This window comes from Puma concolor, chromosome C2 (assembly GCF_028749965.1).
Source record: "Puma concolor isolate L17-30 chromosome C2, mPumCon1.1.hap2, whole genome shotgun sequence".
Classification (NCBI taxonomy): domain Eukaryota; kingdom Metazoa; phylum Chordata; class Mammalia; order Carnivora; family Felidae; genus Puma; species Puma concolor.
In genome coordinates, this window is record NC_141675.1 from 41,752,899 (window position 1) to 41,780,283 (window position 27,385).

Genomic DNA, 27,385 nt, shown 5'->3' on the forward strand with positions numbered 1-27,385 from the left:
TAGGTGTTTTAAACTTTTTACTAGTTTTAGGGTTCATTTAAATAATTTTTTAAATCGAAATGTTGGTCATATTAAAATGTAGTATTTTTAAGTAGTATTTTTCTCCCATTTTTCCCACCATGAGAATCTCAAATGCTGCTGTTGTGACACCAAGTTAGAAAGTATTCCACTTTAGAAATCAAAAGTACAAGAAATACAAGAAGAAAATATGAAGCAGGTACACCTTGAAGGAGGAAATTTGGGACATGGAGCAGAACGGGGAGAGGAAAAGATAGAATCACAGGCAGTCTTCCACATACTGCCTCATATTCCTGTGTTTTTACTTCCTTTTGTTCCTCGACCAGGAATTCATAGGAAGCACATGCCTAATATGTGATAAGCCCTCAGAAAATGCTAACAACTTTTCTACATTTTATTAGTTAATAAGCATCTGCTTTAAAAATGCCACTTCCTGGGGCTCCTGGGTATCTCTGTCAGTTAAGCGTCTGACTTCAGTTCAGGTCATGATCTCACAGTTCCTGAGTTCAGGCCCCACGTAGAGCTCTGTGCTAACAGCTCAGCCTGGAGCCTGCTTCAGATTCTGTGTCTACCCTGCTCTCTCTGCCCCTTCCCTGCTCGCACCCTGTCACTCAAAAAATAAATAATAAAAAAAATTAAAATGCCACTTCCTTTAGCTGGTTATGAATGACTGACCATAAGTCACACACACGTCAGTTAGAATAGACAAAGGGGAAAAGGAGGAAACACTGAGGTCCCCCCTAACTGTCACCGTAGCTCTGCAAAGTGGCAAATGGGAAAGTGAGAAGGTTCAGAAAGACTACAGGAGAGATGTGAAGATACATAGCTACCACACAGCAGAGCTAGACTGAAGACAATGTCTCACACACAGGACTGTCGTTTGCTTCTGTAACTGTACTGTTCCCAACATGCAGGTCACACCCGTTACACTGAAAGAATGGATGGGGCCACTGGGAGAAAGATTGGGTGTGATGTGGAAGCACGGTTCTATTTTTGGTGGTCAATGCTTAAACTATTCTGCCCCACTAATCCATTTTTTATGGTTTGCCAACAGAGAGGGCACTCAAAAAGGTGATTCTTTTCCTTTTCATCTTAATACAACCTAGAACCCTTACCCCAGAACTTAGCACTAAATTGCTATTTGTGGGCTATCTTGGGAATTTAACTAACACATACAACAGTATTTCTAGATGATAGATTCTTAATCCCAAGTAATTAACTTAGTTTACAGATGCTTGGAACATAGTTCCTCTACCAAGTAGAGGATTGCTTGGAGTTGGTCTAAACACCTTTGTCAGTAGTTAAAAATTTGGGTAGTATTTGTATAATTCTAAAGTATTTGTATAATTTGGGTAGTATTTATATGATTTCAGATGGCTACATGGTGCTTTGCTTAAAACAAGTTTGTTTCCTCATTTTGAAAAGGGAGGAACTATCGTCATTCCTAAAAAAAGATTCTAAAAGCTTCTTGTGTGGGCTTTGGGAAAGAGTGGGTAACTAGATGTAGTTACCTAGAGGACTCCGAAATGTTAAAATAGAAGGCATTAATTAACTGAATTAACTGTGTGCCCTGACTTCTGCATTTGCCCCATGTATTAAGGTTTTATTTATTTATTTTTCTTTGCTTATTTTTAAGTAAGTCCTGGAATTGTGCTTTTTTTTCAGAGCCCTAGATTCCTTTTCTGACTGAACTTTCACTGTAATAGATAAATTTCCTGCTCTACACTACTGCTTTTACTAACTTAGAAGTCTGTTTATATGCTTGTTTAAATCTCTGGTGTGGGTATGTGTTTACACCATGCTTTGGTTTGTAAATTTTAGCTTCCTTCTGGAAATATTAGCTTCTTACCACTAGAACAAATTGATTTCATCTATCTTCCTCCTCATCTTTAAACATATTATTTATCCAACTTTTAGCCTTTCTGATATAAGGTAAAAATATCTCACTACAATAAGGTTAATAAACAAAGTCAAAGACTACTTAATGAAAAAATATTTTGGAAAGCCAGTCCTTTTGATTAGTAACCAGCCTTAGTACCAGAAAAACTTCAAAGTGCTCTCTAAACATTGAATTTTCATCAGTGATGTTGCAAGCCTTAGTTCTCATCTTTCATGCTTACCCATGCAACAACTTCAAAAGGATTAAAAAGAAAGAATGACAATTTCTCAAAGCAACCCTGTGCTCAGGCCAGTTAGGCCAGTAAGGCCAGTAAGGCCAGTAATCTTTTCTTTAGCTAACATGCATTTACAACCAGATAATTGCTTCATTACATTATGCTTTAATAAATGTAATAATTAACATTTGTTACAAAAAAAGCAAATATTGCAAACCATTGAGAAATGAAATCCAGAGCCCAAGGGATTTCTAGAAGAAAATGAAAAAGAGTTAGACAGCGTCAAATATAGACATCTTCAAAGGGAAAGAGATCATTTAAACTTTACTTACTGAAACATGTTCTTGCATACTTGATCGTTTTTGTCATCTCGCTTGTTATAATCCAGCTAGTGAATGTTCAAAGAACATAAAATCCTACAAATAAATAAACTGAGCATGAGTGAATTTACAAAAAGGCGACAATTGAGATCAGGAGTCTCACAGGTAAGCTTTGATTATATAAAGCAATTACGTTTCCCAGTGGTGTTTTAGCAACATGAGATTCATCAGTAAGAGGAAAGTCAAAACGTTTTAAGCTTCATGACACTTACATGTCTAGTTTTCAGAGTACAAGTTACTTGGAAATCTTATTGGAATCAGCAGGGTATCATCAGTCAAAATCTTAGGTGATCAAGACAGTGCAGACTTCGACTGCAGGACGTTCTCTGTCAGTGTGGGATGTTGTAATAGACACTGACCTTTGAACAAGTATTAGATATATCCTCATGGACTGTGTGGTTAGCAAGCAGGTAGTCATCTGAGGAAGTACTGAAAACTATACCAGAGGGAACTTAGAAATGGTAATTAGGGCTGTGGGTTGTGGAGTGGTAGCCTCAAACCAGAGAAGACCGAAAATTAGATAGTACTTGCGAATTTTGCTGTTTGGATCAGGGAGTTCTCATACCAGCTACTTTCTGATGGTGTCTCTCTCAACACAAGGTAATGAAATGGACACAGTATTTAAAAATTAAAAACATGGGATGCCTGGGTGGCTCAGTTGGTTAAGCATCCGACTTCAGCTCAGGTCATGATCTGAGTTCGTGAGTTTGAGCCCCACATCTGGCTCTGTGCTGACAGCTCAGAGCCTAGAGCCTGGTTCAGATTCTAGTCTCCCTCTCTCTTTGCCCCTCCCCTGCTTGCACTCTGTCTCTTTAACTCTTTCAAAAATAAATAAAAATATTTTAAAAAATGTTAAAAATTAAAAACACAATTCTTCTTGTCCAATTATATGTAGAAGTAAGTAATTTATCTTGTATCTATGTAATTATCTAATACATGTCAGAAATTGTTTTAAAAGCTATATTGGCCAAAAACAAGTGCAAATGTTTTATATTATGGTAAAAAGGAAAAGAAAGAACTGGATGGGGCCATTAGATATTCTCAGTAAGTAGGTTTTTCCCTGAGACAATGGAGTTAAAAAGTTATCTTTTCAGGTGATTGGGGTGTCATCTGGATCAGAGCTTCTCCAATTCATAGTGCATAGTGAATTACTGACAGTACATTTTACTGTTTGTCTGTTAAATGATATAAGTGGGTAGGGAAGATTAAAGATGATCTGGTTTTTATTTTTTAAATATTTTTTAAATGTGCATTTTTATTTTGAAAGAGAGAAAGAGCATGAGCAGGGGAGGGGCAGAGAAAGAAGACAGAGAATCCCAAGGAGACTCCACATTGTCAGCACAGAGCCTGATGCAGGGCTTGAACTCAGGAATTGTGAGATCATGACCTGAGCTGAAATCAGGAGTCAGATGCTTAACTGACTGAGCCACCCAGGCACCCTAAAATGATCTGTTTTTTAATATAAACATTAAGTGTGGAGCTTAATCAGAGAGGCCAAATTAAGGTTTTGGGGAGAGGGTGTGTATGTGTGTGTCTTCTGTGTGTGTCTTTGGAAAAAACGGAGTAGATAGAGCCATTTTTCCCCCCACAGCAGCCCACATTAAAATACCCATAAGATTTAGGATCCTAAAACCCTGAAGGACAACAAAATATGAAATGAAGAATGTAGGTTTATTTTAAAATTCCATGGGTTTTTGTGAGAGCATTGACAATGGTAAGCAGTGAGGGAGATATTAGAGGAAAAATTGGGACAGGAGATGGGCAACCATCTGGTGTAGGTGTTACTTGACTTCTGTTTTCTATCACCAATCTCCACACCAGGAAGTAAATATTTTTGATAAAATTATAAGTTGGAAAGAAAGGACAAAGATGTAACATCTTTGTAATAATGGAAGCTGATAAATATTAACCCCTCCCTCTGAATTCATGTATCCATGTTCATGTTTGAAGGGAAGAAAACTACTTTTCACATTCTGAGTGTCACTTAGTTCATTGTTAAACAATGAAACGGTCCTGAACTTTACCCAGGATCAATAATGTGATGTTTACATATTTTTTCAGTGAAAATGAAAATGAGCCAAAAATCTAAATTGAAATGGAAAGAGAATGGATAACTAAGTTTTTGAAGAAATGCTGAGTAGCACATGACAGGGCACTGCTTCTTGTTTTTTTTAATCTTTTTAATGTTTATTTATTTTTGGGAGAGAAAGACAGAACATGAGCAGGCAAGGGGCAGAGACAGGGAGATAGAGAATCCGAAGCCGGCTCCACGCTCTGAGCTGTCAGCACAGAGCCCTACGTGGGGCTCGAACTCAGGAACAGCAAGATCATGACCTGAGCCAAAGTTGGAAGTTTAACCAACTGAGCCACCCAGGTGCCCCGACAGGGCACCAATTCTTGACGAAGACCGTGTATGAGGGTCAGCGGAGAAAGGCTGTCTATTAGAAATGCAAGCTCCTAAATTCTGACTTCTGAAGAGTTGGTCCCAACCTAGCCTTCTATGCATAAACCTCTGTGGGATAAATGTGGTGCTGTGTAAAATGAGATTGGCTCTGTAGTGATTAATGAGAAAAGGGTGAGAAATAAATCACTCCTATGCTTTTAAGACCATACTTACAGGGGCGCCTGGGTGGCTCAGTTGGTCGAGTGTCAGACTCTTGATTTTGGCTCAGGTCATGATCCCAGGGTTGTGGGATCGAGTCCTGTGTTGGGCTCTGCACTGAGCATGGAGCCTGCTTAAGATTCTCTCTCTCTCACTCTCTCTCTCTCTCTCTCTCTCTCTCTCTCTCTGCCCTTCTCCTCTGCTTGTACACGCTGTCTCTGTCTAAAATAAAAAAATAAATTAAAAAAAGAGCATACTTACAAAGAGAAAACAAGCACCAATCATTGCTGCTTTGACTGTCACATCTAGATCTGCGGGAACATGAATTCCGAAGTTGTCAGCATTGGTAAAGACATCATTTACAAATCCTGACCAGTACTTTGAAATCTTCCCAATTGTAAGTTTTTCATTAATGGTCTTCACCTTTGAAAAGAAAATAAGAGATGTTAAACCTGAAGGTGAAATGGATGGCTTTACATATCTTAGTATGTTTGCTTCGAGAGAGATGTGAATTATTTTATTAGTCATCTGTAAATGACAGTTCCATGTCATTCATTCTGTTATATAAGCATAAGTTTGGAGATTTAACTTTCCAGTTTACTCTTCAGGAATTTTGCCTTTTTGACAGTTTTTTGATTCATCATAATTCCTTTATTTTTTCTTGCTTTTTGTATGCAGATTGAGAAAATAATAGCAATAAATAATTAAGGCCAGGCTACCACAAGATGGCAGCAGGTACATAGTCTCAATTACATGGTCTAACCTTGAAGGTAATTCCATTACCTGAAGTCTAGATTTTAAACCTGAATTCTTCAATAACAACAACAACAACAACAAAAGGAAGAAAAAGCAAAAGAAAATATTTTTGAGAAATATTGGAGAAACAATTTTTAGAAGAAATTCGTTTCTAAGTACAATTTGTAAACTTTAAATTTTTATTGTTAAGATTATAGAATTACTAACATATTTAAACATTATCAGCTATTGCTTAATCTCATTTTTATATTATACTCCAAAATTTACTAGGTCTTTCCTTTATAACTAAACCTAAGTCCTATTTTCACTAAAAAAAAAAAGAAAAAAAAATCCTCTGGACAAATGTAGCACAGGAAATTCAGATTAATTTGACATCAAAAATCTATAGTCCTTCACAGCTAGAAGAAATCTACAGTTAAACTTTATCAACTATTCATTTGTTTGCCCCGTTTCTCATTCAAAGGCTGAAAGGATTCAATATAAATTGTTACTTTATGTATAGTGGGAAAAGATAGAAATGGAGAAGGTTACTTAGGACATCGATATACCTTTACTAAAACTTTTTATTTCTCAATCATAGGACATATTTTTATCTTTTAGTGTTAGGAAAGCATGCCAAGTCTTTTTGGAGTGGGGTAGAGTTACAACAGTTTGCTTTGTAAAATTTCCATCACATTCTCTGTAAATAGTGTTCGCTAAAGTTCCTCAAACTGAATGTCCCAGGTGGGCTATATATGAATGTATGAATGAAGGAAGGGATGAATAATAAATAGACACTTTAAATGAGCTCTCCTTTGCCTAAAAGATATTTCCAGGAATAGTAGTTAACATAGTTCTTATTGTTACAACTGAATGTACAACTACCTATTGTTTTCTAACATTGAGTTAACATGTTAAACATTTAACTGTTTATGTTTATGTAAGTGCAGATTGTTTTGTAAAATGAACTTAGCAAGTCTTATGATTATAGCTTTTAAATTAGTGATGTTTTCTCAAATGTGGATCTTGAGAAACTTAACAGTAGACCATAGGGGAAGAGTAGGGGGAAAAAAGTTACAGAGAGGGAGGTAGGCAAATCATAAGATCTCTTAAATACACACTGAGGGTTGATGGGAGGTGGGGGAGAGGGGAAAGTGGGTGATGGGCATTGAGGAAGGCACTTGTTGGAACGAGCACTGGATGTTGTATGGAAGCCAATTTGACAAAAAATTATGTTAAAAAATAAATTAGTGATTTTTAATGGAGTGTACTTCTTAGATGAGATCTGAAGTAGGATATGTTACCACCAGAGCTAGAGGAAAAGATGATCTAATTTAAGGTGATTCTAAGCTAATATATATGTACTTTATACCATGGGTGATGTAATTCCACATAAATCAAAAACGTTTTAGTGTGTTATTTTTATTTTATTATTATTTTTAAGTTTATTTATTTATTTTTGAGAGAAAGAGACAGTACGAGCTGGGGAAGGGCAGAGAGAGAGGGGCTCAAACTCGGGAACTGTGAGATTCTGACCTGATTCTTAACCAACTGAGCCCCCCAGGTGCTCCTTAGTATGCTTTAAAAACAAAAACAAAAACAAAAAACCTTGAACTTAGTATATCTGAAATTATGAGTTCTTACTGGCACGCACAATATGGGCTTATTACATTATTTCACAAATATATTATTTTCTAAATTTATTTCAGAGATATCCCATGATTTGAATATTTTAACATTGAATTCTGTTGCAAGCCATGAGGACCTAAGTGAAAACCTCCTTCACTCTGTCAACCGTACCTCAAAATCCACATCGCCAAAACAGCCACATGTTGCACAAGGACCAACAATTTTCAAAATATCTTCTTTGTTTGCATTTTGGATTGTGAATTTAGGCAGAAAGGGGTCCCACTTCTGTGCAACATAACCAACTATAGTACCAGGAGGGGCTTGGATTTCTAACTGCAAGAAGAGATAATAATAAAATAAGATTTTCCTACAGTTAATTGTATTTTAATTTTACAAGTCGCTTTCCTTCTAAACAGTAACTTTTATGAAATTATTTTTGTATTCTACAAAATATTCTAAATATCTGCTTCTAAGGAAGCACGGCAGTGGATTTTTTTCATATTTTATGGAAACAAAGATATTCACTATACAGGTATTTGCTTGGCATTACTCACTAAAAATTCATGTCTTTCTTTGATCTTACTTCCCTGAAGAGAACCTCTCCCAGAACGGTCTTCTGACCCTGGGACACTGTCTTCTTTGGCATTTTGTTCCGGGTGTGGCGGTTGGCCAGGCACTGTTTCCTGTGTCTTCCACTGCCTCTAATGTGTTGCCACAACACACATCTATTTGTAACCCTCACTTACCAGTTAACTATTCATGATTGTTTGCCCTTCAGGCTGTCAGCTTCCAGCTTCTCTGGGTTCAATTAAAAACAAATGCTTCTTGTGAAGTTACAGTTTTACACACCGATTTGATTGCTGTTTCACTTTTTCCAAAGTGTGAGAGACTTGTAATTGCATTTTTAGGCTTTACTTTAGTGCTGTACCCCATTACTTTCATTTCCTAAATTTCCTTACTTTTCATCATGTTGTATTTCAGCATGTTTATATGGTCAAACCAAGTCAGACCAAGTTGTGAAATAAGCCAGAGGTGGGTGAAGATAGTGACAATTGTTTGCTTTTAAATCCAATCCACTCCTTATAATCTGTTTTCCTTTTGTCTTTTTTTTTTTTTTTATTATTTATTAAGTTCATAGTCATACGTGTGTATCTGTAGTGCTCTTGGATCAACAAAGGTGGTTTCAATAAGAGTGCCTAGAATTACAGGGATTCGACTTGTCAAATCGCTAAATTGTACACCTGAAGCTAATGTAACATTGTATGTCAACTACACTTAAATTAAAAACAAACAAACAAAAAAAAACACTGAAAAGGCAGAATTATATAGATTTGTTCTGGGATCACTTTCAAAATAATTGGCTTGATTCTGAGCAAATCTTTAAAAACTTGTTAAGCGGTATCAGATACATCTTACTTTTAATTTATGTGACATTGGAATACTATGAAATAAAACATCAATTATCAGAAACATTCATCAGAAACATCAGAAACATTCAAATGGATATATTATATTATACTGATTATACCATCTTAAAGCATATTAGATCTTAAATATCCTTAGTAGGAGGATGAAAATTCTTGGACACCAAATGAGTACCTTAGCCACTTTATCACTTAGTCAAGTAATTGCCTATAACAATTGGAGGATTAGCTTCAATATATATTCCAGAAACTTCCCTACTTAACCCCAATTCATATTAATATTTTTTTTCTCATCTTGCTAAGTAGAGTACTTATACATAGGTGCACAGTAGAGAAACTTGGGCTTGAATAAGTATACCTGGATCAAGCCCCATTCATGATATTTCCTGGATGTGTGATCGTAGGTAAGCTACCTCCACTCTCTAAGCCCTAGTTACCTCAATTGCTAAATATGGAGAGTAAAATCTATTCTTTCTAGCTCATAGAGATGTTATGATATCAAAGACATTAGAATAAGTAAAGGTTCCTTATCAACTTAACTGCATTATGTCAGTGGAAGTTATTATAGATCTACTAGATAATGATGAAAATCTATTATATATTAAAATAAAATAATGAAATGATTCCCTTCAGAACAATAGCATAGTCTTGCCAAGGTTTAAAGTTTGTCATAAATGGATGAATGGAATGTGAGATTCTGTACTAAAACTGATACCTAACCAAGAGAACACCTTGGAAGATTTTAGTATTACTTAGTACTTCCCGAACTTTGCTCCAGTTAGAGAAGACAAAGGGTAGATTTACTTAATGGTGGAACTCATAGGTATTCCAGTTATGTGGCTAACACAGAGATTCAGGAGGATGTGTCCCATTTACATGATGCATGAGCTGTCTGCCAATTAACAAAACGAAAGCCACTACAGTTTTTGGTTGGGAAAAAAACAAAAACAAAAACGAAACAAAACAAAAAACTAGTGAATCACCATCCTTAAGCTGTTTGGATCCTAAAGGAGCAACTGATAGGGGAATTGCCTTATAGCTCCAGATGAATGCCATTTGTTAAATAAATAATTGCCAACCTTTTCAAACGTAGAAAAATAAAAGTACACCCAGAGCCAATGACTAACCTCTTGCAGGTAGCAAGGGCACCAGCAGCTATTACACCTCAAGGGCCTGTTTACTGTAATCACCTCCCGACCTGAGTGATCCATGACCTTCAGAGTGCAAGCTCGAAGTGTGGAACAGAAAGTACGATTGAAGCAGATGCTTTCTTCCACTGCAAAGTAAATTCTTTGTCCCAAACTGTTTTTAATCTCATATTTGTTGGAGGTCTCAGTGCCAAGTATCACTAAGGGAGCAAAAAAACCAAAAAACCAAAAAAACCAATCATCAAAACAGTGCTATTGCCTAGGATCAAATCTTTCAATAAGTAAAAGGGGTAGTGTTATTAAAAGAAAACAGTAGCTAATTATTAAGTATGGGGTATCTTCTTCACCCAAATCTACTTCCATGCTCTAAAATTTGAGGACTTAGGGGCGCCTGGGTGGCGCAGTCGGTTAAGCGTCCGACTTCAGCCAGGTCACGATCTCGCGGTCCGGGAGTTCGAGCCCCGCGTCAGGCTCTGGGCTGATGGCTCGGAGCCTGGAGCCTGTTTCCGATTCTGTGTCTCCCTCTCTCTCTGCCCCTCCCCGGTTCATGCTCTGTCTCTCTCTGTCCCAAAAATAAATAAAAACGTTGAAAAAAAAAATTTAAAATTTGAGGACTTAGCTATGGAAATCAAAGTAAACTCAGAGCAAAGCTGTGTGATGATTACATTTTGATTCCAGATATAGGACCTACTGGGCACATGTAGTTCCACATTTCAACTAAGGAAGCAAGGCTGTAAAGAATGGAATCCTCAAGTAATTCTAACACTGCTGTGGAATTTACGGGATGACTCACAGCATAGTAATGATTTTGTTTAAAATCTATTTGACAGTGTATCTATGGCCACGGGCTATCCTGCTACCTATATATTACGATTTTGACATATTTTAGATGTTAAGGACAAAAAATAATTAATTGGAATTCAGTCAGTCATCGAAAATCTATGTACTGTTGAATAACATGCCATTTGATGAATCACCGGTGAAATGATAAAACATCAAATTTTGTTTGATGGGTTTTTGTTATTTACTCACTTATCATTTTCAAGTTTTTATTTAAATTCCAATTAGTTAACATATAGTGTAATATTAGTTTCAAGAGTAGAATGGGTTTTTGTTATTTAGTCTCAAACTTGATTTCCATTTATGAAATTATTAAGTAAATGTAAATTATTACCAAACATGGAAATGATAAAATCTTTTGTTATTTTAAGATAAAAATTGTTAGATCCCTGACAAAATATTATCAAAGACTCGGAGAGTTCATGCTTTTAGGTGTACCTATATCAGACTAACAATTTACTTCAAATGTTTATTTTAAAAGACCTACTGATCTTTTTTTAAAAAAAAATTAATGTTTATTAATTTTTGAGAGACTGAGAGGGGGAGGAGCAGAGACAGAGGAAGACACAGAATCTGAAACAGACTCCAGGCAACAAGCTGTCAGTACAGAGCCTGACCTGGGGCTCAAACTCACAAACTGTGACAGCATGAAGTTGGAAGCTTAACCAACTGAGCCACCCAGGCACCCTGACCTACTGATCTTTTTGATCTACCTTTATCCTCAATTTAACATTATTGTTTAGAAGATATTTAAATATAACAAAATTTCTGAAGCCTAAAGTATTTTTAACCGTTTTAATAAGTATAGAATATAATATACTTACTTCCAAGAAGCTCCACCTGCTGGTGTATAATTATCAGGTCTAACTGTTAAAGAATGACATAAAGGAAACAAAAGGTATTACATCACACTTTGAAAACCTTTGGAGATATTACTATTAACTTGCTTATCACATGACATTCATTAATTTCCATGTTCTTTACTGGGGAAATGGTTGAAAACAGCTCACATTTTATAATGAAAAAGAAGATACATTTTTTAATTCAAGTAAAAATTTTTAAAAAAATACAGGAACCCTGAAAATTCCAAGGCAGAAATGCCAAGAATCAGAATAAGAACTGTGGTTAACTCTGTGTTCTCCTGTGATAAAGTGCTAATAGAGTAACTCTTGGAAACAATACTTGGAGAAGATTTTAAAACAGTCTCTGAACAATGATGCCTAAAAGGTTTCAAAACTCATTTTTTTAAAGGAAATGAAACAAAACATCAATGACCCCTGAATGCCTGGCCTTTCCTCTCCACCCTGCCTAACTTCTCTTTCACTCTCAACTCATTCCTCATAGCGATAAAATGTCTTTGTTAAAGCTGAGAGAGGTTATTTTATAAATTATTCTCACTCACACCTTCCTTTGGATTAGAAAACACGAACAAATCCTGCTGATACCAACAAAATACCCATTTAAGCAGAATAAGTTACGCCACTAACAGCTAATATAAGGAAAGTTGCTTTATGTAATTAAAAATGAAGTTAACTTACAGAGATAAAAATGGCCACAGATAGTTGAGAATGACTATATTAAAAAGTATACAATGCAGATTTTTAAAGGAAATATTCAAATATGTTGTGAGAATGAATTTTCACTAAGGTAGACTCGTGAACCCTGAAGACCATTGTCTTTTCTAACACTTTCTTTTCTATTTCACCTCTAAATTATCTTCACTTTATTTTCCCTTCACATTAATAAACTCACTGGTAATGCTTGAGCTGAAATAGTCATTAGTAATATTGGGTATTGATTGGGCATCACAAGTCCGGAAAATTTGACGTTACATTATTTCCTTCATTCTCCTTGTATATCCTGAGGTACAGGCAAAACTAAATGTCCTCTATTTAAATTTTATTATTGGTAAAAGAGTGCATGGGTCCTCTTTTTTTAAGGTTCACAAAAAATCTTTTCCATAAACAATTTATGATTTAAGATATTATAAAACCTATTTTCAGAATTATGGCAATTTTTAAATATTAGAATCAGTCTTTCATAGAGTACTATTGTTAGTTCTGTTCTCTTCTTTTGAGAAAAATGGAGGGTTGAAAGAAAAGTCACAAAGGATATCCACAGTTATTTAGCGGTGGATCCATGAGAGGTAAGTTAGGGATGAAGAAAATTATGGGGGCAAGACTAAGATTTGAATTTAGGAACTTTAATGTTGGTGCCATGGATCAAGTTTTAGTCTTGAAATTTAGAGACTATCAATTGAGATCCATTCCACATTGGAAGGGTAAATTGTACCTCTCTGCTTTCTAATAGTAGCAGTTGTTTATTTAATGGCTACCGTGAGGTAGTCCTTGTGGTAGATATTTTGACATAGCATATGATGTAATCCTCACAAAAACTTAGAGACATAGGCATCATTACATTTATCTTGTGAAGAAACAATCCCAGAGAGATTAAGCAGTTTGCCCAGGATCACAGAGCTTGTAAATGGTTGGGCTAGGACTTGAACCTAGATTGATTGTACTGCCACCAGTTTTGACATGCTTTCTACTCTGTTGTATTGGCATCACTAAACAAGTGTTAGGAACTGGGATAAACAATTCTTAAGTGATACTGTGGAACTTCTGAATACCTTTCCTTCCTATTTTCTCTACCCTTACACCCACCGCAGCCTCTGTAATAACATTTGATTTGATCTGTCTCTGTGGGCAATACCCCTGGATTTGAGGGTCTTGTTTTGTTCTTGCAGTTTCCTTCAAGTAGTGCTAGGCCACTTACACACTGTGCTCCAAATGAGCCCTTACCACTCTTTGCTATTATTTGATGGACCAGGAATCTTGGAAACTTTAAACAGATTGGATCACATATTTAGGTGTCAGGGCCAGTAAAGCACTCAAGTAGGAAAGCCATAGGATAGAAATCAAACGACAGCCTTGGATATGTAGCTTAAGAATAAATTCTTATGTATAACTTATCAGGTTTACAAGTATTCCACTTAGTATACATACTTCCAAATAAATAGGATCTATACATGTGTCTTTGTAGACTTAACTCACTACTCTTACCTATAGGCAACTAAATTATAATAATTATCCTTTGTTTTGACACTAATAGTATAAAATGATATTACCTATTAGAACGTGTTAATCCAGAGAGATAATCTATTTGTTTTATATTTAGGTTTAACTCTACATGAACAACATAAATGCATACACATACATCCATACATGTATACACATGTGTACATGTGTATATATGCATTATATATTTACATACATACCTGAAAATTTATTTTCAAACTGTTAATGGAAAAAAGATTTTCATTAGTCATTGGATGGACTTGATTAAAGGAGAATAGATGTGTTTTTAAATTTTTACTGTGATTTTTTTTTAATTTAGAAGGATTTCTTGTATTTTCCTGTTTATTGAAGAATGTACTATTTTCAAACGTTCATGATTTTATTCAGTTCTTACAGTTCTCAGATAAAATTTAACACACAAAAATTCATTTTATATATATCTCTTGCGGACTTGTGGCATAAAACATTTAAAATGCTCATTTACCCTGTTTAAGTACACTGCTTTAACGCGAGTAAGTGTTCTTTTAGTGTAAAGTGAATAAGTTATAGTTCCCTTTGAAGTAAGATATTTGCCAATTTGTGGCATATTTTTATTTTCTGAAATAGATCACCAAAGGTATAGGTATGGAAAATCGACTTCATTTTAGAACTGAAGCCAATGGGCTCATATCTCTATTTATGGAATGTAAAAAAAAATGTATTCATGTCAAGCATCTGGCTCCGGGTGTGTCATCATTCATGGATGGAAGAAGAATATGTGATGACCATATGTGATCATCAAACCTCAGCCCTCTGGCACTGGTATATCACTTTTATACTTGGCAAAACCTTGTCTGACAACATTCCCAAACAGCTTGCAGCAGTTAATCAACTCTAGTCAGCTATTACAGCTGATCCTTTCTGCAGATGGAAGATGGTAGGTTAGCTTTTCCAGCTCTTTTCCACATCTCCCTGAGCTCTCCAGTCTCTGTAGTACATTTGTCTGCCAGTGGGTTTCTGGAGAAGGCATCTGCAATTATAAACATTTTCCCAGGAACATATGCTGCATGCAGCTTAAACCCTATCAGGCATAACAGAAATCTCTTGTACCTTAAGGGAATTAACACAGAGATTTGATTTTGATAAAGGAGATAGACTTTATGGTTTGAAAGAATGCCAAACAAGCTGAAAATTGCAGCAGATGTGCTGACATCTCAATATCAGTGTATTTCCGATCTTCTGTGGGATAAAGTACAAAAGCAACAATAATATATAAAAATATAATTGTCCTTTGTGTGCCACATAATTCAGAGGATGGTATTTCTTGATTGATTTATTATAGGTCTTTAATCACCGCTTACCCTCCAATGACTATGTCTAATAGTAATATGATCTTGTAAGCACATCGGCCTAAAGATGCAACAGTATCAAAGACAATGATGTTAACTTGGTAACTTGCTTTCCCTTGGATTTATAGTCATCTTTTGAGATTCAGTTGAGGACCCTGAATTCTTAGATCATTATGGAAGTCTCTCCTGAGTACTTAGATCCTTAACGGCTTTCTCTGCTCTATGCACCTGTACACATTACAACTGTGTGCTTATATGGCTTTAGTACATCACCTTGCACTTCTTGTCAACACTTTTTGCATGCCAATTAGATTACAGAGTGTTTGGGTGAGAGGGACTAGGTTTTATGCTTTTTACATGTCTCGATTATAGCAAGTACTCAATAAATATTCTTTAATTAAATAGCTGTAGGTGACTAGACGTGTTAGGCAATTCCTTGAGGATACATTTGCTTATACCTTGAGCAATGAGCAGAAGGAGGATAAATGTGCTAAACAGCTCCATCAAAAATGTTTAGTGTCATCACTCTGCCAAATAAATAAGAAAAATAGAAGTGGCAATAAAAGAGAATGAATTTCTTTCCAAATAATAGAAACAATTTTTTTTCATAATTTCATGATTTATAATCTTTTCTCACTTCAACACGTCATTTGTTGAAGTCCTTCAACCTTGGTTAATGATGAGGGAGCATAAGGCAAGCTGAGAGCAAAGTACAAGCTAGCACCCCCACTCCCACGTGGAATATGTGTGATACTCCTCGGACACTCCTGGCTGCCCAAGAACAAAGGAAAGGGCTTTAAGTGCTTGCCATGGTGATGTGAGAAACCAAGGCAAATGAAAAATTAAATTCCCTTACTGCCTACAGCCCATTGGCAAGTCCTTGAAACCGGCAGAGTGACCTAGGAGCTCAGCTGTCTCGATGATGACACTTTGCTGGGGGCAAAAGGGAATCTTGACTTAACATTATCCTGCCCCCCCCCCCCATCCTGTAAATCTACTTTAACATCTAAAAATCCCTTTGGAAACTTCCTTTGTCTCAGCTTCCCCAAGATGTATGCTGGCAATCATATTCCAAGCTTATGGCCCCCTGATATACGCCTGAAGGGTCTCATGACTGAGGTTTTACTAAATGGTAATAAATGGTGTTTTCCCAATAGGGGCCTGGAAACCTGGCTTCCAAAATTCCTTAGTGATTTACTCTATCCCTAACCCCCTCCCAACTGGAAGGTATATAATTAGTTACCCATCACAACCCCAGTGCAGCTCTTTCTGCCCAGGGGTCCTGTCCCCGTGCTTTAATAAGATCACTTTTTTGCACCAAAGAAGTCTTCAAGAATTCTTTCTTGGCTGTCAGCCCCGAACCCCCATCACCCCAAAACCCCATCAGTTGAAAAGCAAGAAACCAAGTTGGTATTCACTTTAAGGGGCAAACGTGTGTAGAAATAGAAAAAACACCTGGCTTAAATATTCTAGCCCAGGAGGAAGACTGCCTGGCCGAGGGAGAGCTGGCTGCCACACTTGGTTCTCTGGGTGGGGATATGAGGGGTGAAAGCTGCGGTCAGGGGCTGGAGCTCCAGGAAGAAAGCCAGGCAGACCTCTGCTTCTTTGGTCCTGTGCATCTGCAAGAGAATGAAAATCTCAGCCCATATTTAAATTTACGCCATTTCTTTCATTTTTCTCATAGTATCTGTGACTTCTGAATTCAGAGGACCAATGATCTCCTGCCTCCTCTACTGCCTTTCCTGCATTTTCCCTATTCACCGTTGCGGTAACTTACCCCCTAAACCAAAGGAATAGGAGTGCGGAAGATTGCTAGTAGTGGTTGTGAGAAAAATGGTGGATAATTTGGGCAAAATAAATGATTTCCAAATATATATATATATTTAATGTTTATTTTTGAGACAGAGAGAGACATAGCATGAACGGGGGAGGGTCAGAGAGAGAGGAAGACACAGAATCTGAAGCAGACTACAGGCTCCGAGCTGTCAGCACAGAGCCCGCGGCGCCTCGAACTCAAGGACTGTGAGATCGTGACCTGAGCCGAAGTCGGAAGCTTAACAGACTGAGGCACCCAGGCGCCCCTAAAAATATATTTTTTGGAGGCACATGAAACGTCTGCTCAAAGAGCTGCAAAATTATAAACTCCAAAGTGAAACGGTAAAAGGAACTAGATATTCTCTACTCCTAAAAGGATAAACTTAGACATAAGTTTTGAATCATAATTCTGAGTTTCAAGGCATAGTCTCCCCTAAATATTATGAGGGTACCTTGTAATTGCTGAGGCTGTTTTATCGTTTATCAATCCTACTGCTATTGCAAAGTTTGCTTCAGGTGCTTATTCTTTCCGCTGTACCAGAACCACGTGGAGGGCTTGTTCAAACACAAATTCCTGGGCCCCTTTCTGGAGTTTCTGATTTCAGGAGTTGGGGATGGGGCTGAGGCTTGAATTTGCATTTCTATTTCCAGATGAACTAATGCTGCCCCCTGACCATATACTTTGAGAACTAGTGGTTTAATTCTATATACTATGAGAACACACAAATCTAATTGATGAGGTTAAGGGTAGTATAATATCTAATGGAGCTTTGGTTTCTCAGTACTTTGTAATAAAGCACCCCAAAATTTTTGATAGTGTGAATGCCTTTGTAAGCTTACCCGGTATTACAAAAGATAAAATACGGAATTCTTTAATGTTTGGCTTTGATTTTTTTTAGAGAATCACCTGTTTTCTATATTATTGCCAGGTGAAAATGTTACTATTTCACTTATCTGTTAGCTTCAAATTTAGAGATTTGCTGCATTAGTCAGGAGCCTGTGTATTATTATGTATAAGCCCTAATGCATGAAAAAGTCTTCTTTTTTAAAAAAATATAAATTACAGCTTTTCTAGTATCATTTTTCCTTTTTCTCTTCCCATGACTGCCATTTATATTACTCCCTAATTAGATACCATTTTTTTCCCAAAGATTATCAGAGTTTTTACTCCTCGTCTTTACGAATCCATAAATTATTGGAGTTCTCACACCTGCATTCATTTAGTCCGACAACACTATGCTGTCTTAGATTGAACATAGGTGTGGATCAAGATTCATGATAGTTATTTTCAAAAATTATAGGGACCATTATGAAAACAAATCATTGTCACTATTCTAAAGACATATGAATGGGAAGGACAAAGGAAAATTGTTCTGGTTTACTGTAAGGAAGAAATTTATAACAGCTGCACGCAGATTTGGATAAGTACCCTCACTATACATAGACTAAAGTTGGAGTGACATCTATATAATTCTCAGATTAGAATGACCTTCCTTCAGCACTGATACCAAATTCATGCAAGTTGTATGTATGTGGGGGTATAGTTTTCAGAATCCTTTAAGTCTCTAAAAAATAAATTTGAAGAAAGGACTAAGTTTCCTTTGGAGAAAGTAAGTTCTCCACTATTAAGAGAATTCAAGCATAGCGTGAATGAGTTCTTGGAGAGGGATTAAAAACAAACAAACAAAAACTGGTGAAGGAACATGGACATCCAGTGGATGGTCCTTTAAACATTTACATAAACTTTGTAGTAATGATAGGCTCATTAAGGTTGTGTATACATGTGGTGTTAATGAGGAACAGTTGCCAGGTGATTCATGTATTTATTTAACCTTCAGGTTGGAAGAATGGATCAAGATAGGTATTTAAGTTTGTACATTGAGAATTTGGACATTTAGAATTTGGGCATGTTTAGGGTTAGGATCATGTGGAAACAAACTTGTCATTTGGCCTCATTAAACTAGAGGTCCATACCAATGATATATAGCAGTTTGCCTCCCACGGGACTCACCCTGAACTTCTCCCCTCTGGGCATACAAAAAACATACAGGCAAAAGTATTCCTTTTGCTCTTGAGAAGGTGGTCTAAGTGGGACCTCAAGCAGTAAAGTGGGAGGAACACCGTGTAACACCATGTCAGATTTGGGAGAGGAGAGAATGGCCAATCAATAGCAACCGGAAAGAGCAACATGGGAACAAACAATCCTTTCTTGGGTTTAGTGCCAAAAGCACTGTTGTCATTGGCTTTCAGAGAAAAGTAGAGGCAAAACTGTGATGTAGGGAAAACTAGTTCGTAATGATAAAATTGCAGAGAGAAGTTCAACCTGGATGTGGAGGTGTAGGACTATGGCTAGAAAGGGAACTTTATGAAGTGCCAGAAATGTTCTATATCTTAATTTTGTTGGTGGTTACAAGTGCTCTTTAGTTAAAAAATCATGAACCTGGGGCACCTGGGTGGCTCAGTCGGGTGAGCTTCTGACTCTGGATCTCAGCTCAGGTCTTGATCTCATAGTCGGGAGTTTAACCCATAAGACTCCATACATAAGGCTCTACTACTTAATAGTGGAGAACTTTTAAGTACATAAAAAAATAATGTACTTCAGTTTGGTGCTCTTTATGCACTTTACACGTGTTATCCTTCAATTTAAAAAACATATATAAGGATCAATTTTTTAAGTGTGTTTAATGTTTACTTATTTTTGAGAGAGAGAGAGGGAGAGCTAGGGATGGGGCAGAGAGAGAAGGAAACAGAAGATCTGAGTGCTGATCCATGCTGTCAGTGCAAAGCCTGATGCAGGGCTCGAAATCACAAACCGTGAGATCATGACCTGAGCCAAAGTGGGACGTTTAACCGATTGAGCCACCCAGGCGTTCCTGTCTACCAAAATGTTTTAAGTAAATAATGATGATAATCTGTCTTGCCCTCTCAAACCAGATTTCTGATTCAAAAGGAAGCTTCCTTTTCATTTCTTTTAAATAGAATAGAGTCTCTGACAGATGTTTTGCCCACTTCATGTGCTATTTGAAATAGGTTGCAGGAGTATTGGGTTTCCATCTGAAATTTTGCCTCTAAGTTTAGTGGTGAGTCTTTATCACTACTGAACATCCCTGCTTTTTTGGTAGATTAATCATATTTTGATCTTACTATTGCTTTCCAGTCACAAGTTTCTTCAAAGTCTCAGACCACCAGATAAAGAAGGAACTCCTTTGAATTTCTATCTGGCTTTGAATTTCTATCTACTCTTTTAAAAATGTATAACTAGCTTATAAATATTTCACGTACTCTGCAACTCTTTACCTTACAGGCTACTGTTGTTGCTGTAACTCTTATAAAGTGATGAAGTGTTTTGGATTAAGTGTTTGTGTCAGTCTTCGGTGAAAGAAAAGACTTGTCAAGATTTTTTTTTTTAGTTCGTCTTCAAGTATAAAAATGAGGCACACATATTAAAATTCATGATTTTGTTGTTTCATGTCTATATTTTACAATTTGTTTGAGCTTTCCTTGTGATACTCAGGGACTGGTGTACATTAAATGTTGAAGAAAAACGAAAAGATTATCTCCTCTGTTCCATATTAAATAGCATCCAAAAGTGTATTTTGGTGAAGAAAGCAAATAAGCAATACATGTTTCTTTGAATGCTTCATTAATTTAATTTTAGATATTTTAAATTGGTGTACTCTCTTATCCTATTTGTGATTAGGTTAAAAGGTTTCTGCCAATTATACTAATTTAGCTTCATGCTAAAACTTTTTATTATAGGCTAGAGTTTAATGGTTTGTTCTGATAATGGAATGAAAGCACATCATAATTTCAATTTTTATATAACTTCACAAGTGTTTTCAGTGAGACCGAAACTCATTACTTACAACAAATCCCTCTCTCTTGTCTTTTGAGAAGGTATTTAAAGTAAAACAGCACTTAGGATATTTATGCACTTTTAGGAACTTGAGAAAATTCCCAGCTCCCCCTACAAAATCCTTAATTAATCTGCTTATTTAAATTAGTTATTCTCTGTTTGCTTTTTTATATATAATTTACTATCAAAGAAGTTTTGAAAGATTTTTGCTCAGAAATGATTACTTTTAGTCCATTAAATTTATTAGAATTTACCACTACACCTATTGAATTCTTTAAAATAAATGGGTATATCACACATTTTAAACAACAAATGGGAAATTTAAAAATATTGAACTGTACTTTAACACTTTTTAACTTCTGTGCGAAAAGTTTTCTTCAAATCCCTTTAAACTTGGAATATTCAGCCTGTCTTTGTGTTTGGCATTAAATACTGCCCTTCTGAATTCTGCTATGCAGCTTTTCTTATTAATTCACTATGTTTATATTCATGATAACTAAAACATTGTTTATATCTTAACTTTTACATTCAATCAGGTAGTTTTTATTATTATTTTTTTAAATTTTAATGGAACATGCTCCTTGAAGTTAAAAATTCCAGTGTTCAAAAGTGGTAAGTGACAGGTTTTAAAGTATCAATCTCACTGATTGTAACATCCCTGCAACTGCATATTTTTAGTCATAAATGAGGAAAAATTATTAACCGGCTGTATTTACTCTTACCTTTACAGGCCATGAGGATGTCTGAGTCACTTCTTCAAAGGCAGCCAGGTTAAAAGAAAGGCTTTTCCTGTTGCAGCAAGAAGAAAAAACACAGCATGCATAAAACTTCAGAAGGTGTCTGTCTACTTCACGTCAGCTTACAAATAACAGAGAAAGGGAGTGTCTGTTTCCAGAGTGATGTATTGAATCACTTTGGACAACAGGGGGAGACAAAGATATCACCAAAGGTAAACACTACTCAGAAACCATCATTATCTCTTGGTGGCTGAAGGAACAATTTAAACATCGTAAAAACCGTAAAGGAAGACTCATTTTAAGAGTCTTGTTTTCAAGACTCTTTCAAGTTTCTTTCCTTTTTTTTTAAATTTCTTGGAATATATACCTTTGCATTCACTATTATGTCAGAAACATTCTGTTTCTAGTTTCTAGAAATCGTCTGTGCCAGAGTTTATGATTCATTTTTCTATCCTGTGTTAACTTCCTAAGAGTTCTAAACATAATATTTCATATTTTGGAAATGTTTGAACTTCAATATTATTTTTCTCTTGGGATTTTTTTCACACTCTCTCCCCCCAAAAGCAAATAAGCAGGAAGTAGATTATTCCTTACTATTTATGTAATAAATAAATCTGCATTTTCATTTCTAATTGAATTTGACGAATCAGAGGTATTTGAAAATGCAAGCCCTCAATAACCTTGCAAAGTTAATGGGAACACACAGGTGATATTTAACAGTATTGTATACTGAGAGGGAAAAGAAAGCACTGTAACCTTGCATAGACAGCTCATCTTTCTAAATGCAGGTGACCAAGTGACCATGGAGACTTTGCTCCCCAAGTTAAATCCCCTGGATGGCATGAATTGCAAAGGTTGAACTTGCAAGATTATACTGCATTATAAGTAACACTGTCTACTTCTAAAAATAGTTAAGTGGCCTGATAAACCATAGCTTGTGATGAGAAATTATAAAAGTCATTCTCACAGGTTGTTGGCAGCCAAAGTTTATGTTCTTATTTAGCAAAGAGATATTTCTTTTTATTATTGTTGTTGTTTTGAAGTATTTGGGGTTGAAGAGCTGCTGTTATCTGACCTGTCATTTTGCAGAAGAGGTGAAAAAAGATTAGTATCTTAACGATATTATATGTTTCCTAGATTTCTTACTGTTTGTCCTGGTCATTTGAAAGAAAAACTTCATTCCAAAGAAACTAAGTTGTTATTAACAGTAGCAAACCTGGCAACTTTAAATTATGGTCGTAATTGACCAGTTAATTTTGACTTGCTACAGAGCACCAAGTTTGAAATAAAAATCTAAGCCAATTAAACATATATTGTGGCTGTATGAGGCCATCCATCCATGTATTTAGATATGGCCGTATGACTGAGGGAGGCTTTCAGTATTTAACCTGCAAGGGAGAACTTCCAGGCCACCTAACTTGGTGTGGTGTAGGAAGTGCCCGTTTCTTTCTCTCTCTGTCCTGCTGGGGACAGCATCCATATTGCTCTTTCTTTGCAAAGGCCCAGCAGATACCAACCTGAGGTTTCCCCTTCTCTCCATTCCTTTCTATTTCCCAGCTGTTCTAGAAGAGAGGCTCACAAACCCTTCTGATGGACCTTTCGGACGTTGAAGCGTCCTATTACCAAGTGCTTGTCCTGCCAGGTAGTGTTGCCCCAAGGGCGGGCCTGGCCACCTCTCCCGCTGCAGTTGCTGCGGTCATTCAACTCCACCTGCATGGTGCCCTCAATTCCCTTCTCCTCACACCTGCTGCCTCCACAGGAACACCAGGACCGCCCTGCCCTTCAGCACGGCGCTCAGAACCCTCACTCTGACCTCTCTGCTTTATGCTCTGAAGCCCTTGACTGTTTCAGGCAGCATCAATACCAATTTCCCTTTGCCATCAGGCTGCAGTTTTCTCATCGGCTGGCTTGATTCCACGAAATATAGCCAATACAAGGTGGGCGTGTCTAACAGACATAAACCAGGGGATCGCAGTGCAAAAAAGGAGACTTAAAAATGAATTCTCAGGAAACAAGACAACGGGTCTGCCCCTTTACAGGAAACTGCCCTCTCCTGAGGCTTGCTCTGCTGCTCTGCTCCTTGGGCGTGCTCATTTTCTGAGGATGTTCTGCCTTGCCTGTCCTTGTCCCTTCTAAAAGAAGGGTCTCTATTTCCACCCCCAACTTCAGCCTTAGCCAAGAGGAAATGGAAAAAAAATTGCATCATGATTTCACTGCAATCACCCCCCCCTACTCATGGCCTTTCTGCTGGACACATTGCAGCTGTTCTGAAGAGCTGTTTATTCAACATTACGTAATTGTTTAGAACTTTCCCTATTATTTAATCACTTCATGGTTAGACACTTGACTCAAATTTTCATGTCTGAAAAGGCTCACCAAAGCAGTCTGCCTCAGTATGAAGGAAGAAGCTGCACATTATTTAAATCCATAGAGTGACAGATAAGCTCCCTGCTATGACAAAAACTGCATTATGCTTCAGATAGCCTCCTTTGAGGAAAGGATGGTGAATGGAGTAAGGTGTAAGCCTACAGGCCTGAGGCAGGACCAAAGACCAAGGAAGGGAAGAGCCAGCTCTAGGAATATTTCATGATTATGTTTGTTTTATTATAAAATTATGGGTTCTTAAAAATTAAATATATACATATACAAACATACATATGTGCATATAAAATTGAATATATATACATACATACATACATATATATATGGAATGAGAAGGAATTATTTTGTTTTCCTGATTTATATTGAGGTATAGTTCCAAAGCACATTTTATTTAGTTGAAACTATGTCTTCTAAAATTCATGACAATGCAGGGCTCCTGGCTCAGTCGGTTAAACATCTGACTTTGGTTCAGGTCATGGTCTCACAGTTCATGGGTTTGAGCCCCGTGTCAGGCTCTGTGCTGACAGCTCAGAGCCTGGAGCCTGCTTGGATTCTGTGTCTCCCTCTCTCTCTGCCTCTTCCCTGCTCACTGAGTCACTTCTTCAAAGGCAGCTCACGCTCATGCTCTCTTTGTCTCTCTCTCTAAAATGAGTAAACATTAAAAAAATTAAAGAAAAATAAAATGCATTATGATGCATAAAGTTACATTTGTTTTTAGCCACTGCCTGTTACTACATTTAATGGATGTTGTCTTTCCGTGGTAATTTAGATTGTTTCCAGTATATAAGGCAGTATGATTTTTATGCCCATGCGTAGCAGTCTTTTGAAGGTGGTGTACATCCAGAAATGAAAATGCTGGCTATGGAGTATGAAGATCCTCATTTTTGCTAAGTATTATTGCAGGATGTACTAAGTACTAGTAAATATTAAGAAATTACTAAGTATCACTGGAGATCATCGGAGACTTGATCTCAAATGTGTTTGTATCAATTTACATTCTCAACAGTGATGGGTAAGTATTCCTATTTCCACATATCCCTTTCAACACTGGCATGGTCAGTGGGGTGTGGAATTAACTAGGGACTTCCAAATATTGATTTATAAGAAGGCAACATCCAGTCTTCTTTACACTATACCTAAGTAATGTAAACGTTTTGTGTCTTTATGTTTTCAGCTATTCCTATCATACTGTATCATATAAGAATCATTAATAGCAAATTTTATGAATAACTGGCCATAAAAGTAATTGCTATAGGTGGGGAATGGTTTGTAAGTGGACCATAATTTAGTGATAAAATAGCTTCTTTCGTTCAGTGAGTCTTGTGGCATAATCAGTTAAAATGTGAATCCACTTTTAGCAACCGTGCAGCACGAAAGGCATGCATTTCTATGCATAAATCTTATCCCTTGATTTGTAAGTCCCCATACTGAAACTTGTTGTGGAACAAGACAAGGTGTGTATAAATAAATTAATAAAGAAAATAAACAAATATGTGGTGAAATAGCATTATTATAATCTTTTTCCAGAGTTATTTGATTTATAACCTCAATATTAAATATGAAATATACAATCTCTTAATGTAAACTTGGATGTTTCTTTCCTGGCAATGCACACCTCCTATTTCATTAGTCACTTATGTACACTTTGCAGACCTATCAAAGTGCATATCTCTACTAACTTATTCAAATTTGTCCTTTTGAGACAAGGCTTTATTCATTCATTCACTAAACATGTATTAACTTTTTACCATGTGCATACCATTATAGAGTATACTCAGATGTAATGATATGGCCCCCACTCTGGGGGATACTCTAGTGAAGTATCATAATATAGGATTGTAATATTCTTTTTATTTTTTAAAACTAAGAGTAAGTTTACAACCTCCTGAAAATACAATGATGTAACTCATCCTGTATTTGAAGAGCAAAGCTAACTGGAATCAGTAATGCATCATTCAAAAGATCAATTCTTCGTTTCACACATACATGTCTGATTTTCCTTACCTCTGTTCTTATCAGACAGTAAAATAATAATTATTAAGATTTTTTTCCTTAAAGAATGAAAGGATAGTAAACTGGATTATGCTTCTTAGCTGTTAATAAAAGATGGATGTCTTACCCCCTCTGCATACTTAAAAAGATATCGATCCAAAGGATAAGAAAAAAAGGAAAAGAATTCTGGATACAGAGGAGAATCTGTAAAACTAAGAGAAAGCCGGTTCTAGAGCGAATCTAGAGGGAGGGTCCCCTCTAGATTCACCAAGATGGCATGGAAAGGACTCTAATAATTTAAAGTCCGGTGCATAGACTCCATGGGACAAAAGGTATCCCATAATCAGACTGTAAAGGCTAAGGAAGAAGCAATAGTTTAGTTTGTGTATAGAAGTTCTTTTTAAATTTTCAGCCTTATGCATTTTCTTTACATAGGACTACGTAGAACTGAATGGAGTTTTTTGAAGTATTCTGTCTTCATTGTGTTTTGTCTTCTGGCATTTGCCTGATCTGTTATGTATATTGCAACTTTGAAGAGTTCGTAATTGTACTTTCCTTTAAAAAGTCAAAGTAGGGGCGCCTGGGTGGCGCAGTCGGTTAAGCGTCCGACTTCAGCCAGGTCACGATTTCGCGGTCCGGGAGTTCGAGCCCAGTGTCGGGCCCTCGGCCGATGGCTCAGAGCCTGGAGCCTGTTTCCGATTCTGTGTCTCCCTCTCTGTCTGCCCCTCCCCTGTTCATGCTCTGTCTCTCTCTGTCCCAAAAATAAATAAACGTTGAAAAAAAATTAAAAAAAAAAAAGTCAAAGTAGAGGGAATATTCTGAGAGGTTCTGGCTCATTCCAGGGTATATTACTAGAAAAAGAAATGGAAATTATAAGCAGAAGATGTGGACAGACATCTGACATATCAACAACTGTTTATTTATATGTCCTTCAGGAGGTATGTTTATGTGTGTATCAGAAAGAGAGAGAGGAAGATATATAGAGAGAAATAGAGAGAGAGAGAGAGGGAGAGAGCGAGCGACTGAAGCTACTAACTAGATTGAGAAGGAGAATTAAGATGTCAAAAATCTTCAGAGACTTCAATGCTCCCCACCAAGAACTGCTTTACCATTTTGACAACCTCTTTATTTCTACCATTATTTTACATATACTTACCTTGTGCCTTGGTGCTTTGCCTGGCTCGGTGTGGTCACTGTGTCCTCCCAACATTTGCGTGCATGTGAGACATCATCAAAATCCTGCACCAAGCCCTTCGGTCGCTGCTGCTGACAGCCCAGCAGTGCTCTGCATACAACCGCCTTCATTGG

The 27,385-nt window shown here is 36.7% G+C and overlaps 1 protein-coding gene across 1 annotated transcript; it reads right to left on the minus strand.

The window, feature by feature from the left end:
* LOC112849680 (phospholipid scramblase family member 5) lies at positions 1-27,385 on the minus strand. The gene is made up of 9 exons (XM_025913374.2): positions 27,234-27,385; positions 21,689-21,755; positions 16,751-16,914; positions 11,715-11,757; positions 10,030-10,250; positions 7,650-7,811; positions 5,376-5,537; positions 2,465-2,548; positions 1-2,383 (listed from the first exon to the last, which is right to left on the minus strand). Exons 2-8 carry the CDS (start codon positions 21,699-21,701, stop codon positions 2,510-2,512), a joined length of 804 nt encoding a protein of 267 aa, XP_025769159.1. The 5' UTR covers positions 21,702-21,755; positions 27,234-27,385; the 3' UTR covers positions 1-2,383; positions 2,465-2,509.

Bases quoted from the DNA above. Each gene is read 5' to 3' on its own strand.
- LOC112849680 (XM_025913374.2), bottom strand. The intron at 11,758-16,750 runs GTGTTTTTTCTA...ATTCTTTAACAG, and splicing joins GGCTAGAATATTTAAGCCAG to TTAGACCTGATAATTATACA. The intron at 5,538-7,649 runs GTACGGTTGACA...TTCTTTTCAAAG, and splicing joins TTGGCGATGTGGATTTTGAG to GTGAAGACCATTAATGAAAA.